This window comes from Rhinoraja longicauda, chromosome 1 (assembly GCF_053455715.1).
Source record: "Rhinoraja longicauda isolate Sanriku21f chromosome 1, sRhiLon1.1, whole genome shotgun sequence".
Lineage (NCBI taxonomy): Eukaryota > Metazoa > Chordata > Chondrichthyes > Rajiformes > Arhynchobatidae > Rhinoraja > Rhinoraja longicauda.
Window position 1 is genome coordinate 120729557 of NC_135953.1, and position 20670 is coordinate 120750226.

The following is a 20670-nucleotide window of genomic DNA, read 5'->3' on the forward strand; positions in this document are numbered from 1 at the left end:
TCCTGTGGGCCTGACAAACTGCAGCACCCACAAGCTTTTGGAGAATGTGTTCCCACTAAAGATTATCTTGTGTAATACACATAAAAAAAGAAAAGGAAAACTGGAAAAGCCAGAATTACGTTTATAACAACGCTCTAATTAGTCCCTACATAGAAACGGAAATATTTGTAAATTTCTTGCAAGTCCCCAACAAGCAACATTATAAATTTATAATAGGTTAATCATCATTAGAGATTAGGAATGCCATACTCTTTCTTACTCTTATCGCATGCTTCTTGTACATTTTTGTCTTTGGGTATATTCTTAATTATCTTTTCTCCCAAAGCTAAATATTACTTCTCATTAAATGCAATTCACTGCAAAATACAGCCTAAAACACAGAAGTACAAAACCCCATAAAGTTGTGTTTATAGAGGGATATGCCTTTATAAATTAAATACCTGATGGTATAGGGGGAAGTTGGGGAGGAAGCAATAAAGTGGGCTTGGTGATGGTGGCAGTGGATTGAGAAGGAAGACTTGTATCTTTCATTCCAGACAGCTTTGATTCTTTAGAAAGAGTTCTTGGTAAAGACGATCCTCTGGAGGCGTTTGGAGAATCGGTCTTCAGTGTTTTGGAATTGTAATGCAGCTGTTGAAAGATTGCAACTGTCAGAAATATTTAACTCAAACTGAAACATTTACAAAATTTAGCATTCAAAAAGCTGTGTTCCGATGGTCCTCTGAGCTCTATGGACTACCCGCTGAAGAGCTTTCCTCTCTGCCTCCGTGCAGCTGAGATACCACACAGGGATGCCATGTGTTAGGATGCTCTCTATGGTGCAGCGGTAGAAGGTCGTCAGCAGCTGTTGGGGTAGACCAGACTTTTTCAGTGTTCTTAGGTAGAACAGTCGTTGCTGTGCCTTCTTGACCAGCGCAGCAGTGTTATTGGACCATGTGAGGTTCTCCGAAATGTGAGTGCCCAGAAACTTGAAGCTAGACACTCTCTCCACACTGTCCCCGTTGATAAAGATCGGGGCGTATTCCCTGTTGTGTGACCTACGGAAGTTGATGATCACCAAAAATGGCATTCAGAAACAAAGAAACAACCTGTCCCTAAATACCACCAAGACCAAGGAGCTGATCATCAACTTCCGTAGGTCACACAACGGGGAATATGCCCCGATCTTTATCAACGGGGACAGTGTGGAGAGAGTGTCCAGCTTCAAGTTTCTGGGCACTCACATTTCAGAGGACCTCACATGGTCCAATAACACTGCTGCGCTGGTCAAGAAGGCACAGCAACGACTGTTCTACCTAAGAACACTGAAAAAGTCTGGTCTACCCCAACAGCTGCTGCCGACATTCTACCGCTGCACCATAGAGAGCATCCTGACACATGGCATCCCTGTGTGGTATCTCAGCTGCACGGAGGCAGAGAGGAAAGCTCTTCAGCGGGTAGTCCATAGAGCTCAGAGGACCATCGGAACACAGCTACCAGCCTTGGAGGGCATCTACAACACACGATGCCTCAGAAAAGCCACCAGCATCCACAAAGACTCTTCACACCCCTGCAACAGTCTGCTCGAACTTCTACCATCGGGCAGACGATACAAGGCCTTCTACGCCCGCACCTCCAGACTCAGGAACAGCTTCATCCCCATAGCTGCTATGAACCGGTCCTGCTGAGCCGGATGGTCACATCTCACAGTGAACCGGCACAGATCTACTTGCACTTTATTCTGTTTTAAAACTGTTCCAATTTGTTTCATTGGGTTGTTTAAATTAATACTGACTAGCTAATTAATTTATTGCATCGTATGGGAGGCACATTCCCAATCTCGTTGTACCCCTGTATAATGACAATAAAGATATATTGTATTGTATTGTATTGTAATGAGATGTTTCAAAGTTAACTGGCATGTCAAAAGTTTCCCTAAGCTGTTTTGTGGTCATGATTAGTCCCCCAAGAGATGAGATTTGTGCATGCAAGATCCAGCCACTGTTCTCTGAGGATCAGAAACACTTTGCTCAGGAAGTTGACAGATAGAAGCTAAGTTTACAACTATCGCACTGTGTGATGAGGTCAGTAGCGAGTATGGGCAGTTCACCGCTGGCAGGAAACTCTGGGTCATTGATAGTGTTTAGCTAATTCTAATTGTTTTGGACGTACATTTCCTGTAAGAATAGCACTACAAATTTATTTACTCTCTTCAGAAATCTGTCCATTGAAAAAGGGGAATAACAGAGCAGTAAGGTAAAGCATGAGGACATGATGCCACTGTACTCCTGACCAACCGAGAATAAGAAATGTCATTACAAATTCAGGGTTTAATCAAGATATTGCAGAATATATCAGCAATCTTCTGATTCTGAAGATATCAGAAAGAAAATCTCGGATTATAATAAGCAAAAACTAAGTTTTCAATGAAAACTATGTTGGAAGTTCTGGATATTCCATTAAAGACAGAAAAGTTGCCCATCTATATGCCTTTTTGCTGAATGTTATTCACATTCCAGGTAAGGCATTGACAATGGACACTGTTTGCTTGGAACTTGAATGCATGCTCAGTGAAGCAAGGGTTTCAAGTGGTGGTTAGATGTGAGCATTGACTGCAATGGCAAATCACTGGCAAGGTGGAGTTGTTCTACTCTCAGTGGCTCACACTTACACCAGTGCTATCTAAAATACAGATGCCAATCTACTCATTTGAATGGTGTTACAAATATTGTTAAAAAAAATCCAGGTCAAGTGTTTAAATCATTTTCTTTTAAGGTTTGTAATATTTTTATCATGTAGCAATTTAAGTTATTCTAACATTTTAAAAACCACTTTCATTTATTTCATTTAAAACTCCTTGAACTGTTTTTTGAACTTTGTGAATGATTAGAGATATTTAAAAATAGTTCAAAAGCCACTGCCATTGTGAGCAGATGGATGGAATCTGCCAGTGGCAAATCTGGGAAATGGATTAGACACAGCTCGATGTAGATGTGTTGGAAAAGATCACATTTGCAAAGAAAAACATATAGCATAAATATAGAGCAAGCCTTTCTTATTTCTTATGAACAGGGTCAATTTATAAGTAAATCTTTATTATAAAGATGCACTTGTTACCTTTACATCTACTCCTGGAATGTAAAAAACCGTGGTTTCAAATTCTGTTGTCTTGGTCTGAAGTGTATGTGGCACTTTTTTCCCACCTGATAAATGTATATTTGATGTATAGTTTGGATGAGGTTTTTTCTTCTTTGGGGGAGTATCCTGGTCCACATTTTTTAAATTCTTCTCAATATTCCTGTACAAATAAAAAAATAATTTAACCAGTCTCCATTTCAATGTTCCAAACTCTGAAAGTAAATTTTAAACCATTAAACATTAAATTTAAAGATTTCCTCTGTAATTTTTAAGCCACTGTCAACAAGGATTTTAACTCGGTTTTAATATGTTGCATCTAAAAATCAAATTAAAAACGGTAGCAAAAACCACAACATACACTTGTTTGGAACATTAATGTAGTATGTTTCACAGATGCTTCAGACATAAATGTGATACCAAATCAAATGAGACAACATTATACAGTTTATACATGATTTTAAATAGTATCTTAAAAGAAGGAACTGAGATAGAAAGGTGCCAAGTTTTAGGGAGGAAACTCATGAACTCCAGAACTTGAGAATGTAAATATAAAGTGAATAAAAATAGTGACACTCATAGGGTCAGAAGAAAATGCCGACCTGAAATTGAAACTGGAGAGTTTTCTTACTTTTTTGCATTTAATTCATCATGTTCCATTTGTTGAGGCTGCTGTGTAGTTGGATGCAATACACATTTTCCGCTTTCAATCTCAACTCTAACATCAAGTTCAAAATCAATGTTCCTTTCTGTTGCCGCATTTAGAGAATTTCTGCTCATTGCTGCTGATGGCCATCGGTCACTAAAGAGTTGCTGAACTGCAGCAAAGCCTGGAGACTTTTTCCGCACAGTGAGTCTGCAAAATGATCAAAATAATTAACCTACTTACAACATAAAATCATTAACATTGAATAATTGCTTTACTCTCATTTTCATGTTCCCCCTGTTCTCCATGTGCCACTACTATTATGTAGAATTTCTAAACATCCGCCTTAAATGTTTCTTTTATTACTTTGAAAGTGTCCTCTGGTCCTGTCCGGAATGTGAAACATGTTTGCAAAAGAGGTCTGTGGCGATGTGACTACATTTGCTGGTTTCTTGAGTGTGTGCCTGCGATACTGGAGATCCAATTTTAAGTTTTCATTTATCAAACAATTTATCTGCAATCAACCTATCACTAAGACTCAGGGTTGTACATTTTGTCATGAATGATTAGATTAAATGTAAATTTAATTTCAATTAGAAACATAAAATTAAGCATCTTTCTTTTTATTAGCATCCTCCACAGGTAACCATTACATTTTAAGTGCATTTTTTCCAGTTAATTTATTTTATTTAACAGTAATTACTGTGGTACTTCCTGAAACATGGTTAAATTTAGTTTGTAGCGAAACACAAATTTAACTACTATGCATCCCAATCATTAATGTGATTTGAATCTAAGAGCTGGTTCCAACATCAACTCCATTGGGTATCTTGTTTTTTACTTTAATGCTACGGTATATTGTTCATGCTTCATTTCATTGTTAAAATTCAACAAAGTTGCAGCATAGAAATGTCCACAACTCATTTGGATTGTCACTTCCAAAAATACGTTCAAGAATTTGTCAAGCAGTAAACTGTACATAAACAATCACCCATGTTGGATTTAAATACCTTTAAAATTTAGCTTTCATTGTCTGATTCTCTAATGATGTGCATATCCAACATATTGACTGCGGGTGACTCACAAGTTTCTTCACTTGTGCTCTTTCACAGCAATTTTAATCTAAGACTCACAACTGATTATTGCTGTCTCTTTGCAAATATAAGTTTCCAACTGATAAGCAGATAAGTCATTTAGTTAGGTTGTAATAAAAAGGAACCCGTTTAGATAGGTTGTTGGATTAAAGATACTCTTTTAAATCATGAGGAAATTTTATCTCTAACTAGACAAGCGTGCACCCGTTGGGGGGGGGGGGGGGGGGGGAAGCGCATTCATTAAAGTTAGTGGCAGCTCGTCGGCTCAGCACCCCTGCTCTCTCAATGGCCACCATTCCCTTCACAGTGGTGGATCCCGCCTCCGGCGGCCATCGTGCCCCCCCACCCCTCATTGGCCGCCACTCCCTTCACTCGGGTGGGTCCTATTGTGACGTCGAGCGCTGAAGACGGCCATGGTAAGTTGAAAGGGTAATTTTTAAACTTTAAAATGTGAATAACTTTAAAAATATAAGACCAATTTGAATGAACCTTGGCAAACACAGACCCCAGGCTAATGGTGAGTAAGGTGGGCCTAAAATTGTCGTGCAATCGTGTACCGTTTTGGCGGTATTTCGGGAGCAAACAGTTAAATATAGCAAATTTTGATAGATAAAGGACAGTGTAAATATATCAAGGGTACTGATCATCAATCAAGGAGACCCTACCCCCACCTTGCGGATGCTACGGTTCCTCATAAGTAACCATCTGCCAAATGGAAAATGAAAGATTCATTCCCACTGTCTGATTTGCTTCCTTATTCACTCAGCAACTTCGCTGCTTCTCTTCCTATGTCAAGAAGAAATTCTCAAAATTTACAGCACAAATTTGCTGCGGTATCAATATTTAACCGAGGAATTGACCACAGGCACTATCTTTTGATGTAAATAAACTGGGTAAAAATAAATACATCTAACCCAATTCTGTGCCTACATGTAATGTTTTAAAAACTTCATTCTCAAGTAGATTCTGGAACCAATGATTAGAATTTACAAATAACAATAAAGAGAGTTGCTTACGGTGTCCTCCTGATATTTTGTATTTTTTCTTTCTCATAATCTTCCTCCCGGTCAGATTCTTCACTAGAAGATGTCAAACTATCATCGCGCTTTGCATCATCAAGCTGGAAGGCAAGTCTTGGTTGAGCAACACGTGGGGTGTTAGGTGAACTAAACACTGAACGTTCACTGACAGGTGAAAAATGAGATGGACTATCAATGGTGACTGATAACAGATCCATTTCTGTTTCCTCGGGGTACTGATGCCATAAAGAAAATTTAAAAGTTAATAATTACTTTTATGTACCAAGTATCTATGAATAATTTTAGTATTGGTTTGAATTAGAACCCAATCACCATCTACATTCAAGCAGAGAGAATGGCTTTGCAAAATGAGAGGAGAAATAGTAAATTAGACAATGTTTTAATCAATCTAGATAAATAGTTTGAAATCAGTAAAAGTGCCGAAGAAATCTACTGCCAAAGATGGTTAAAAAAAAGCACTGGAATTATGAAACAAAAATGTCCCCAAGAACTTGGAAGTTATCTTGTCTGTTAAATAGAACCTTTATATGTGGACCTACGAAGGAGCACAAGTACAAGTACTTTCAATGATGGGAACTTCATAGTAAGTTGGAGATAAATAGTATGTTTGAGAATTGAAGGCGATGATGATTTATAACAGAAGCAATTGCTTTAACCCATTGATTCTTACTTGCATTGTAACCATCTAGGAAACAAGACTAGTACCATCACTGGAAATGAAAAGTCAGCCTTCAAGAAATTAGATACCTTATTGGTTATTGAGGGAAAGCAAGGGTGTAAATTATGTAATCTCTAGCCACAGCTTTCCAACCACTTTAAATATGGAGGGTACTAGAGGGTACAAAGCAATTCCCTTTGCAGACTATCTGGCCATGAGGGACGATGAAGTTCACAAATTCCCTCTTTGTAGCATAGTAGATATCCCAGCTTATTTGTTTGCTTCCCAACGCATCAAAAGCCAATTGCAAAACTCTCACAACCCATGAGGAATTCTAGAAAGTTTTCCAAATAATCTTTAAGAAATGTGGCATTTTATCTGCTTGTCAATTTAGAAAATAATTCATGAAAAATAATATTTAGCACCCAATGAAATAAAATGATTTATGTATTTTTTGTAATATCATTGAGTGCAAGTCTCAACTTTTATTACAAAAACAACCATAGATCTTTCTTTCATCCTATATAGACCATGGCGATAGAGATGAATGTTAATTAAACAAATTCAGCACAAAATAACATTACCTGCAGATTGAAGAAAATGGTGGGTTAGTTGAGAAAAAGTGCAATGCAAGTTCAGGAACACTACGGCGTGTGACTGAGATCATACTTTGAATATCATATTAAACCAATAATGTCATCTATGGAGTAAAATTACTTCCTCAAGTTTACATTTTAATGATTATGCACCTTTAAAACACTGGACTGATTTTCAAACAACCATGGCAAAATGTTTTGAAACTAATTTGTTAAACTACCTTTGTACCACCTGTTGTGCTGCAAAAGTAGCTAAGTGATGTTCTACACATTGATTATTCAATTAGTCTGTTTCACACGTATATTGTGTGAAACTGAACTTGCAAAGTTTAAAGCTGATAGAATGTCAAGAAGATTCCCCCATGAAGCAATTGATTTCAGTGCGAGCAGATGTGAAACCAGTACCTGAAAATACCCTTCCTTTGGGGTGCTGACTTGCCTTGTTAGGGCCAAAGCTGTATCATTCAGCTTCAATGAAGTAAAAAGGAAAATGTCATTATATAATAATTTACAACATGCAATACTCCCATTACTTGGACAATTTAAGTAACAAATGATATCGGTTACCTGTACTGAAACAGATGATGTAATGCAAAGTATGAATGTTCCTATCTTTTTCATAACCAATATTTCTGTGCACAGTCATTTAACTTTAACATCAGATTTCAAGGCTCTCTGCAAAATTATATTTATCAGCTAAATTTATCTCTATAATCATATTATAATACTATTAATAGCTTCCATTGACAATGTAGAGGTTGACTGATCAATTTTTGACTTCTTTTAATTTGTAAAGTTTGAAAAACAATTTGGCGATTCCCACAGGAGTAGATATATTGAAGGAAGAAAATATCAATATTCAGTTTAGTGTTAATGACATAACAATAGGCTAAATAAGGAAGATTTAATAGAGCAGAAGAAAGTAAGATGCGCCAATAATTCAGATTAATAACATATTTAACATGCTGGCCCAAATTCACGTGGTAAGATCTGCACAATGATTTTCCAATCTTTTGACGTTGAAATATTAGTAAATGGATGCTACTTTTTAATGAAAGAATGACGAGTCAAGAAACCTCTTAGTTTTCCTATTAAAGCAACAGAGAGGTTGCTGAACATTCATTTTTGTCACAACCATCTTCATATGGTGCAGGAGATTAAATAACATTGAAGGGAGATTGAAATTGACATAAGATCAGTAAATTAACATTTCATTTTGGAGATTAACCGTGATTTCCTAGAATCCCACACTATAAAGACACCAGAGTTAGTCCAGTAACTAGCATGCGTCTTCAACATTCCAGTCAAATAGGGGAGACCCGACTGAAAGATCTGAATTCGGGTCATAACATTGTTGTTCTTAAAAAGCAGGAGTCAGAACAGTTGTAAAAGAAAAATCTGAGATATTAGAGAACAGTGAAACTACGTGTTTGTTTTACCCTTTAGCCTCATCAATATTGTGTAAGCATTTTTTATAAACTCTCCATTTAATGACCTTGACATTATTTTACCCTACATCACTGCTTTAAAATATTTGTTTTCTTCACCAATATCATGATTACATCTCGAGAAAGAGAGTTAAAGCGGGAGAGAGAATTTCTATTTTCAGAAACAGAAATTCGATCAACATAATTTAACGACTTAATCTCAACAAAAACTCTAATTTTGGTTTTGACCAGTTAATTTCCTGTATTATTGCTCATCTAATTATGACTACAATACAACACTTTTTTGAGCAAGTTTAAAATTTGGATCCAGTTTTCAATAAAAAATTAAAACCAGATGGCCGCCCGGGGCCGGGGTGAGTGGCTCCCTCTACATACATATACATATATATGTACATACATATGTATGTATCTACATACATATATATATATACACAAGATGGGATCGCCATTTTGAGATCGCTGGCATCACAACGGGAACCCAATGGGTCCACGGGTCGTCTAGTTAATATTAAAATTTCAATTGCATTTCCAGTTATATGTAATTGCTTTAAAAAAGACATGATTTATGGGTGTTATATTTTTAAATAGGTACAAACTAAAAAAAAAAGAATCTTTAACAAAAAGAAAATAAATCAGAAAACTTTTCTATTTCATACATAAACTTGATGGGATGAATTAATATTCTCTTTTGTAGTCTTGCAGGAAAATTGACTTTGTTTTTAATATATGTTTCTTCTGAAACCAAGAAAATTAAACAATGCAGATTTCTTTGTTGGCCTCATTCTTGAAATGTCAACCTTAATTATCTTTATATTTAAGATTAGAGTTTTGAGAGCGAGATAAATAAGTCATATTGTTCAGTTTGTATATATTATCGTAGACGTTCCTCCTTAATAACCTTATTGATACACGCTACAAAAGTACAAGGCTCAAAGGCATCATCTGCAATAAAATCAATCGTTAATCTTTACAGAAGCCTTACCATTTCCTGCACTTTAAAAGACACTCTTGGTCCTGACCCTGGTGTAGGTTGCTCTGGAGTTTGGACTTCACCTGCATCTTCAACCTCATTAACTCTGGAACTGATAGAAGATTAGAGTCATAGAGTCATAGAGTCCTACAGCACAGAAAGAGGCCCTTCGGCCCATCGTGTCCGTGCCGCCCGTTACCAAACACAGTCTAATTTTAATCCCATTTTCCCGCATTTGGACCGTAGCCCTGAATGTTGTAGCATTTCAAGTGCCCATCCAAATGCCTCTTAAACGTTGTGAGTGTTCCCGCCTCCACCACCACCCCAGGCAGCGAGTTCCAGACTCCAACCACCCTCTGGGTGAAAAAGTTCTTTCTCACATCCCCCCGAAACCTCCCTCCCCTTACCCTGTATCTATGTCCCCTCGTTGTTGAACCTTCCACCAGTGGAAGAAGTTCCCCGCCATCTACCTTATCTATGCCCCTCATGATCTTGTACACCTCGATCATGTCCCCTCTCAGCCTTCTCTGCTCCAGGGAAAACAACCCCAGTCTGCTCAGTCTCCCCTCATAGCCGAGGCCCTTCATCCCTGGCAGCATCCTGGTGAATCTCCTCTGCACCCTCTCCAAAGCTATCACATCCTTTGATAGAAGATTGTTCTGATAGAAGATTGTTTGAATAACATACATGAACAATTATGTGGACATAAATCTCACTTTGTTTTGTGCTCAGGCTACATTCTCAGGAATAAGAGCACTAATGGAATCAGCGCTAAAAAGATATTATAAATATGGAGTTGCATTACGGACAACTTTCTAATGCACTGGGAACCTGGTGTGAACACCTCTGCTTCCCATCCCCTATGAACACTGGCCTTTGAGCTTGTTACATTGGAGAAATCTCTGGCTGGAATGAGCTATACAGCCAAACAAAGAGAGGATAATCCTATAGGAGGTAATGAGAGCACTTATAGAACCTGGAAGATCTGTCGACACCCAGAGCCACAAACCTGCCTTCAGTGGTACTGCCCACACCAAGTTATGACAGTGCTAGCGAAGTGCAGGAATTCATGCATGGGTTCCAAACCAACAAATTGCAAACGTAGGGGTTCCCATCAACAGTGCACAGCATGCAGTCTGGGCAGTGGAATATGCATGTGAGTGTTTGAATGGAGTCTTCTTAGGCCCCCTCAGTCATGGCTGACCATGGGTGATGCATCCTAGTTGGCTGCTTGCTCCACACCTCGGCTAGAGCAGCGTCGCTTGTGGCTGAAGAGGTCAATGCGGGAGTGACAGTCTCTGTCGCAAAGGTCACATTTGTGTGTGGACTCTGGTCTGTTGAAGTTGCTGCCCTCCTTTCTGCGTGCCCGAGTTTTCTGCCGCTGCGTTCATCAGTTTCTCTTCCCCCGTTTTGAGATATTGGTTCAGGGTACCTCTCCACCTTGTACGGTTGGTCAGCTGCAAGGCTCTCCCAGGACTCCACATCGATGTCGAGCACCTTCAAATCTGTCTTGCAGACATCCTTGTAACGTAGCTGGGGGTGGCCGATGGTTATCCTCCCAGATGTTAGCTCTCCATAGAGGATGACTTTTGGTATACGGCCATCCTCCATGCGGTGGACATGGCCCAGCCACCGCAGCCTGCACTGCCTGAGTAGAGTGTACATACTCGGAAGGCCAACGCGAGACAGAATCTCGGCGTTGGACACTCTGTCTTGCCAGGATATATCCAGGATACGGCGGATGCTTCTAAGGTGGAAGGTGTCGAGTCTTCTCTCCAGTCTGGCATATGTAGTCCATGTCTCACTGCCGTACAATAGCGTGCTGTTGACACAGGCGTTGTAGACTGCTATCTTTGTCTTCACTGTCAGCTTTGGATTGGTCCACACTCGAGTTGTGAGGCGAGCGAGAGTTGTAGCTGCCTTCTCGATCCTCTTGTCAATCTCTGTGTCCAAGGAGAGGTTGTTGGTGATGGTAGAGCCGAGGTACGTGAAATGATGGACGGCATTGAGTTTGTAGTTGTCGATGGTGATGACAGGACGTCATGTCCAAGGACGTTCATCTGCTTCAGGCTGATGATCAGCCCAAAGTCCTTGGAAGCCCGATAGAAGCGGTTGAATGGAGTGTTATAATGAATGGAGTATTATAATGAAATAATACTCTCTAAGATATTGACTCTCTAAGTAGGGTACCAGTATGTTTGAATCATTTTTCACTAATTGAATGACTATTAGAATGTGAATTTTACACAAATCAGAAGCTGCAGGTATTATGGAATATTTTAGAGAATATTTCAGACTGGAGCTACTTATTCCTAATTAATTAAGAATCTTAGATGAACTGTTTTGAATACATACTCAACAATTTAACATGTTAGCATTTTAATAAACATCAAGTTTAACTGATTTTCAAAAACAAGTTTTACATTTACTGATTGAATAATGGTATTATTTTGCCAATCGTAATATGTCATGCAATTATCATTAGTGGGCCTCTGAAACATTTCACGATTCATATGTATCCTAATTGTTCTATTCTCTGTAGGACATAGCTTCCTTCTTTCCAAAATATATGAATTTTGTCAGATTGTGATCTGTAAAATTAGAGATTAATCTGTTGTGGCAGAAACAAGTAATTATCCGACAGACCCCATTTTAATGATGTAGGTGTGCAATACTGCTGTCTGGCTGTAATTATCAGCATCATTTAATTAAAAAATGATCAATGCAATTTCTTTGATGAAAATGCCCATTATTCAGTGCAGCAAAAAAAAAGCGTTCTTTAACTGCGGTTGGTTGTAACTAACTGATAAAAAACCTTCAAAGACAGTAAGACTCGAGGACCAGAACAAAAGGGATAGGTTGGGCAGGACCCAAGGGCCTGAGCTACGGAAAAGGTTGGTCAAGCTGGTATTTTATTGCTTGAAGCAAATGAAACTGAGGGGTGATGTTATAGAAATGTGTAAAATCATGGGAGGAATCATTAGGATCAATGCAGTCTTTTACCCAGGATAGGGAAATCATGAACCAGAGGTTATAGATTTTATGGCCTGTCCCATTTTAGGCAATTTTAAGGCGACTGCCGGCGACTAGGCTGTAGCTGACAGTTCGCCGGGGTGTCGCGGGCATGATTGTGAGGAGTCTTCCAAGAATCGTAGTGGATCTCAGCGCGTCGCTGAGAAATCATCCGGAGTGAAATTTCTCGGCGACAGCTGGCTTGTCGCCAGGTATCGTTGCTTATTGCGGGCGCTGTCGCCTGGTGTCCCCAGGTTTGCTAGGTTCTCTTAGATGCATTTAGAAGCACATAAGTAAAGTCATTTCAAAATATCATAAAATGCTTGTGTTTAACCAATTTATTTACCATCAGGACATTTGACAGGTAGATTGGAGGCGACAGTTTGACGGTCAGGTAAGCGTGGGAATTTTGCGGTTTATGGCAATCAGCCATTACATTTAAAGTGGGCTCCCAACCCAGATATGCATCCCAGAAACCAGATATGCATCTCCTGTACATTTTCAAAGAATGCCCACACACTTTTCACAAAAATCCACTTAACCACTTTTAAAATTAGTTTTTTAAATACAGCTATTAGTAAACTGGAAGTAAATCCAGTTTATGCCTTGTTACAGTGAAGCTTGGTTTTTAAGTAACCCATACAAGATGTTATAGTAAAAAACTCTCAAGTAGTTACCGACTTGTCAGTGATTTCAGCGTAAATTAGGACGCCGGAGAAGCATTGACAGCGTGGGAATTTTGCGATGTTTACGAAGACGCTGTAATTTCGACCTGACTCGGCATTGTCGTGGACATTGTCGTCGGGTAAAAGAAAAGTTTGGCGATCTGCTACGACTTTGACAGTCGCCGGCAGTCGCCTTAAAATCGCCTAAAGTGGGACAGGCCCTTTAAGATGATAGAGGAAAGATATAATAGGAACCCGAGGAGCAATGTTTTCACTCAGAGGGTGGTGGGTATATAGAAAGACCTGCCAGAGGACATAGCTGAGGCAGGAATTATAACAGCATTTAAAAAATACTTGGACAGGTACATGGAAAGGAATGGTTTAGAGGGATATGGGCCAACTGCAGACAGACTGTACTAGCTTAGATGGGGCATCTTGGGGCATGGACGAGATGGACTGAAAAGTTGCTTCCATGCTGTCTGACTGAACATGCAATCTAGACCCAAACCAGAGGGTAAAATCTTCTGTTCATATGATCATTCAAAGAAGATGCAAAACAAATACCCCGCCTGGCTATTCTGCTAGCTTAAATTGGTAATAAATAAACAAAACATTATTTTTTTTTAAATTCCAATATCTTTTAAAAAAATCCCCAACTCCAGTTTAAAAAAAATCAAATTAATCGTTCATTTATTACCTTGGTCTTCATTCAGTGGATGAAACCCGTTTGTCTACATAACTGCAGTGACTGCACTTTAAAATGCAATTCATTGAATCTAATCCAAAATGGTGCACAAAAGTCTTTTAAATTAGAAAAGTCTACCAAATTACAAAAAACATTAACCGGAAACATGCATTTCACCTGGTCCTGTCTGGTCTTCTCAAAGGTGGTCTTCCAGAAGCCGAGATACTTTTTGATCTGTTGTAGCTAGGCTTATAGCCTAGACCCCATTTATCCTTAAGAGACGCAGCCTACAAAAATCATAAATGTCCGTAAATTTTGGAAATACATTGAAATAAACAAAACAGATAAAAGATGATGAGGCTACACATTTTATGAACTATTGTCATCCCATGTTTTAACTTGTTGACCATGTATGTTAAACTAACACTATCTGACACAAACCTATTGTCTGCTTTCTAATGTTAACTCCAATGTTCTGTGTTAGTTAAATCTTGCCCACAAACATTATTTAATATTCACATGGTGCATCAAGAAGCCAAGGAGTCCTTATTCACTGATACTCTTGCGTGGAATGTAACTGCCATAGCTCACCATCCTGGCCGAGGTTCAATCTCAAGCATGGATGCAGATTTTGCCATTAATTTCTAATTTTTTTTCAAAATATCTTTGAATTCTTGTTTAGCTTTTATCTGATTAGATAAATTATGTCACTTTAAATGGCATTACTTACATGTGTGTGGATAAAACTAATACATCTACTGTATAAAAATCCCCTTCCCTAATGCCTCCTGTTAATTTATCCAGGGTCCCTTTTAGGCTCATTTTTCTCTCTTTTTCAATTGCAAGCCAAATCTCAAATAACACGTACAAGTAGTTATTTTCCATTTCTGAGCTAAAACTGAATTCTACTTATCCAACCAGTCTGTGGATCACATGACTACTTTTGAGGAGAGATACTGTCCACACAAACTAAAATCTCGAGCGAAATAAAGGAGTGGCACAATTGCGCAGCACGAGTGTTGCTGCCTTAGAGCGCCAGAGACCTGGGTTCGATCCTGACTGCGGGTGCTGTCTGAACAGAGTTTGTACATTCTCCCTGTGACCACATAGGTTTTCCCAGGGTGTTCCGGTTTCCTCTCACACTCCAAAGACATACAGTTTTGTAGGTTAATTGGCTTCAGCAAAATTGTAAATTGTCCCCAGTGTGTAGGATAGTGTTAGTGTACGGGGTGATCAGTGGTCGGCTGAAGGGTCTGTTTCCGCATTATGCCTCTAAAGTCTAAAGTCTCAGATGAATCACAACTTATTCATTTACAAATTGAGGCCGAAAACCGATGCCTGCCATAAATGTTGCTTCCTTGCTACTGATGTCATCTTCTCTCAACTAAGCCCATACACAGTCAGATTGAATAAAATCCTGCTTAATGTTCAAGACGTCATACTTCCCAATTGTTTCATAACAAATATTTTCACCTCAAGAATATTGTACAGTCTAGCTGAGATTATGCAGTATTGAAATTCTTGCATATACTCACCCCCCTTACATTTCAACTCCAATTTTCCTTACGACCCGAGTCATCCAAATTTCCAAGGTCTAACTTGTTAAAACTGTATGTACATAAGCAGACTCTATGTACTGTTTTGCTATCATTACTATAATCACTGAATGCAATATTTCCTGTCCTCTGATGTGCCTACCTTCAAATCTATACACCTGGTTTCAAATTTCTCCAAAGGTTGACAATTTCAAATCTTACAATCCATGGTCAATTCTGCTGTAATCAGCTGATAAGTCATCATTTGAATGGAGAAAGCAGTAACATAATATTCAAACACGAACGGTTGAAATGAAACTTAACCGCTGGCAATCAAATGTGTGAAGCGTGAATTGTTTCTCAGGAACATAAATTTACAAGACTGACTGATACAGGAACTAATAGGTTGGCAAACTTTTTTAAATACCTTTGATAGTTAACTAATGTAATTAATGCATTGATTTAGCCTGAATATATGTATCTTTGTCCTCAATTGTTCACAGTCCATCTAATTCCATATTCATAATTCAAAGATTACTCTTTGAGATAGTAATCATAACTGGAATGTCATTTATTCTAAGATTTAGACAAGACCCAATTCTAAGAATAAATTCAAAGGATCTAGTGCCCTCCATAATGTTTGGGACAAAGACCCATCATTTATTTATTTGCCTCTGTACTCCACAATTTGAGATTTGTAACAGAAAAAAAATCACATGTGGTTAAAGTGCATATTGCCATTTTTATACATTTTGGTTTCACCATGTAGAAATTACAGCTGTGTTTATACATAGTCCCCCCATTTCAGGGCACCATAATGTTTGGGACACATAGCTTCACAGGGGTTTGTAATTGCTCAGGTGTGTTTAAATGCCTCCTTAATGCAGGTATAAGTGAGCTCTCAGCACCGAGTCTTTCCTCCAGTTTTTCCATCACCTGTGGAAACTTTTATTGCTGTTTATCAACATGAGAACCAAAGTTGTGCCAATGAAAGTAAAAGAAGCCATTATGACTGAGAAACAAGAATAAAGCTGTTAGTGACATCAGCCAATCCTTAGGCTTACCAAAATCAACTGTTTGGAACATCATTAAGAAGAAAGAGAGCACTGGTGAGCTTACTAATCACAAAGGGACTGGCAGGCCAAGGAAGACCTCCGCAGCTGATGACAGAAGAATTCTCTCTATAATAAAGAAAAATCCCAAACACCTGTCTGACAGATCAGAAAGACAGATCAGGAGTCAGGTGTGGTATTGTCAATGACCATTGTCCACAGAAGACTTCATGAACAGAAATACAGAAGCTACACTGCAAGATGCAAACTTCTGGGTAGCTGTAAAAATAGGATGGCCAGGTTACAGTTTCCAAGAAGTACTTAAAAGAGCAACCACAGTTCTGGAAAAAAGGTCTTGTGGGCAGATGAGACGAAGATTAACTTATATCAGAGTGATGGCAAGAGCAAATTATGGAGGAGAGAAGGAAATGCCCAAGATCCAAAGCATACCACCTCATCTGTGAAACACGGTGGTGGGGGCGTTATGGCCTGGGCATGTATGGCTGCTGAAAGTAATGGCTCACTTATCTTCATTGGGGATACAACTGCTGATGGTAGTAGCATAATTAATTCTGAAGTGTATTGATACATCCTATCTGCTCGTTCAAACAAATTCCTCAAAACTCATTGGCCGGCAGTTAATTCTACAGCAAGACAATGATCCCAAACATACTGCTAAAGCAACAAAGGAGTTTTTCAAGGCTAAAAAATGGTAAATTCTTGAGTGGCCAAGTCAATCACCCGATCTGAACCCAATTGAGCATGCCTTTTATATGTTAAAGAGAAGACTGAAGGGGCTAGCCCCCAAAATAAGCATAAGCTAAAGATGGCTGCAATACAAGCCTGGCAGAGCATCACCAGAGAAGACACCCAGCAACTGGTGATGTCCATGAATCGCCGACTTCAAGCAGTCATTGCATGCAAAGGATATGCAACAAAATACTAGACACGACAACTTTCATTTACATGACATTGCTGTGTCCCAAACATTATGGTACCCTGAATTGGGGGGGACTATGTTTAAACACTGCTGTAATTTCTACATGGTAAAACCAAAATGTATAAACATTTCCATGTTCTCCAGTGATGCTGGTGAGTTAATCCAGCACTTTGTGTACATTTGTTTTCTATCCCTCAATTCCTCACTTTCCTTTCATGTTCTCAAGGCACGTGAAACTTCTCAAATTCTTTCTTACATTGCAATATCCTTTCCTCCTTAGTAAGTTGGTCAGACCGCGGAGAACCGAGGAAACAGAGCCCCTAACTTCTTTCAAGTGTGACGCAACAGAAATTCCTTTATACTATTCTTAGGAGCAGCGCATATAGATGATGGAATAAAATGCTTCCAATTCAACCATAAGTAAGAAGAAATTCAAAAATGCATTCATAATAAATGATATGGATAATAATCATTGACATTAATAAATTACATTATTTAAAGTAAAAACTCAGAATTATTTTGATTTCAGATAAGATATTAATTGTCTGACTACATTATTGGACGTGCAGCTTCTTGTCTCTGTTTCATATAACGTTAAAGCTCCTCCAAGTTCCTGATATTGGACCAAGCACAAAGACTGATACTTGAAGGGATTATCCTTCCACAGTTTGAAGATTCAGCAGTGTGACAGTGGTGAATTGGATAGATAACATCAACACACACAATCAAATCACAGACCACTGTACAAAATACCCGACAGGAATACCAAATGGATAAATGGTAATCATATGCATCTCTTTGCATAGACATTTTCTATATAAAAAAGGATGAAAATTCATTAGCAGCTAATTTGCTCACCCTCATGCTGGATCGACGTAGTTTTTTGCGAACATCTCGGCGAATATCGTTAACTGCAACGGATTCTAATTGCTGATAACGTTGAATCTCTTGGTTTATTGTTCCTTCACTTGCACCAAGCTTTCTATAATAATTTAAATATTTTATTAATTCACCAGTATTGAACAAGTTTTAGATTATTTGCTTCTTAATCAGTTCTTTTGAGACACCTTTTGTGCTCAATGTTATTCAAAAATATATTTCCTCATAATTTGCCAAATGCTATTTGAAATGTATTTCAGCCAAGTAGATGCAATAGTTAGATATAATTAAGTAGAAACATACCATGGAGAAAATATGAATAAAAATATGAAAAGCTTTGCATTATCCAATAGCAATTTTATCAATCAAAATTGTGTAAAAAATCATGAGAGGAATAGATCGGGTAGATACACAGAATCTCTTGCTCAGAGTAGGGGAAATCGAGGACCAGAGGACATATGTTCGTGATGGGGAAAAGATTTAATAGGAATCGGAAGGGTAACCTTTTCACACAAAGGGTGGTGGGTGTATGGAACAAGCTGCCAGAGGAGGTAGTTGAGGCTGGGACAATCCCAACGTTTAAGAAACAGTCAGACAGGTACATGGATAAGACAGATTTGGAGGGATATGGATCAAGCACAGGCAGATGGGACTAGTGTAGCTGGCCATGTTATCCAGTGTGGGTGAGTTGGGCCGAAGGGCCTGTTTCCACACTGCATCACTCTATGACTTAAAAACCTTTCATTTTTTTGTTTACATAAAAGATACTTTAGTGTATTGATTTCGTCACATGCTTGAAAATTATGCATATTAATACTTTTATTTTGGATAAATATTGTTCGTTTTAAATTTTAATCACAGAGATAAAAATGGAAAATAAAGCATTCTTAATATATTTTAGCTATTTGATCGTCTGATTATATACTCAGTCTGATGAGTTTGCAAAGGCAAGAGACTTAAAGATAGGTTGTAAAGATTTGTAATAATAGTTACATACTTTAGGTCATCGATAACTTTAGCTTGTTCATTTAATTCCCTGATATCCACTAAACGTTTGACAAACTTTCTTCCCCTTGTATCTGCAGTTTGGCTCCCAGCAATACCCTGTCTTCGATAGTCATTAGTTTCCTACAGAAGAAACAGAAAGACTCAGAACTCTCTCGCTGCTCCTAATGAGAAATTCTGTTATTTTAGCTCACATGACTTAATACTCCATCACAACTTATACAGCATATAAAAAGAAAAACAAATGATGTTTTTGATTAAAATTGCTTCAATCTAGGATTTAATTATGTAGTTACAACAGATATAAAACACACGGATCCTTTTTAAAAATGTTGATAATATTCCTAAATATTATGTACAATGTGTCGACAGTGAGATTTCTTAATTTATATCAATAGCTACGGTCTAATGGAGGATGAGACTCAAGATACATTACAAGAATAGAACAGCGCAGATTAAGGAACTTGCTTGCAAGTCATCGCCCAAATAAAAGTTTAATACATTTGAGAATTATTATGTTTCAATGTACATTGCACCTAATAAAACAAGGATCCGCAGATGCTAATTTAGGGTCGGGACGCTTCTTCAGACTGAAAAAGGGTACAGACCCGAAACATAACCTTTCCATGTTCTCCAGAAATACTGCCTGACCTGCTGAGTTAATAAAGCGGAATACTTTGTATAAGCCATTTCTAGACCAATTAAATATGTAAATTCTAATTATCGTTCACTACAAATTCAAGTTGAACTTTCCGGTTAACATATTTAGGATGAATGGTCCCAAGAATTATTGTTGCCAATGTTCAAATGTAATGAACGTATCCAAACATAAAAGCTACCAATCCATAAGCAACAATATCAATGTAGCATTTTAATATATACTAGACAGGCGTGGACCCGTTGGGTCCAAATCTCTCCTGTAGGCACGGCAACCCCCCCTCCCCCCCAACTGACGATCCTGCGGGCCGGGCAACCCCCCCCACTCAACTGATGATCCTGCGGACCCAGCAACCCTCCCCAACTGACGATCCGTGGACCCGTTGAGGGCGGGGAGTGCCCCCCAAGGCCGTGGGCGGGCGAGGGGGGACAGGGAAGGGGAGAGGGAGCCACTCACCTCGGTCCCGTGCAGCCAGAGCGAGCCGTGGACCGAAGCCTCTCCTGCAGCTCGGCGGTGAAGGCCATCTTGTTGGACGCTCTGCCACCGCGCTGCACCACGGGAGGAAGGTCAGGCACGGGGCACGCCGAGACGGGCGGCAATCCTCCCGACCGGGGGAGGGGGGTCAACGCATTTATTAAAATTCGCGGCAGCTCGTCGGCTCAGCAGCTGCCCC

General features: G+C 38.9%; 1 protein-coding gene across 7 annotated transcripts in view; it reads right to left on the bottom strand.

Moving 5' to 3' along the window:
- The window catches only part of kiaa1109 (KIAA1109 ortholog), a 292965-nt gene that overhangs the window by 41552 nt on the left and 230743 nt on the right, over window positions 1–20670 (bottom strand). For 3 of the 7 annotated variants that reach the window (XM_078405533.1, XM_078405508.1, XM_078405517.1), the window contains 9 exons: window positions 19332–19462; window positions 18314–18437; window positions 14106–14215; window positions 9579–9678; window positions 7554–7616; window positions 5871–6109; window positions 3746–3970; window positions 3097–3277; window positions 441–630 (listed from right to left, as the gene is read on the bottom strand). In XM_078405533.1, the coding sequence (XP_078261659.1) occupies window positions 441–630; window positions 3097–3277; window positions 3746–3970; window positions 5871–6109; window positions 7554–7616; window positions 9579–9678; window positions 14106–14215; window positions 18314–18437; window positions 19332–19462 (1363 nt within the window). The remainder of the gene's footprint in view (window positions 1–440; window positions 631–3096; window positions 3278–3745; window positions 3971–5870; window positions 6110–7553; window positions 7617–9578; window positions 9679–14105; window positions 14216–18313; window positions 18438–19331; window positions 19463–20670) is intronic. The other 4 variants (XM_078405525.1, XM_078405552.1, XM_078405561.1 and 1 more) reach the window with 4 other exon arrangements.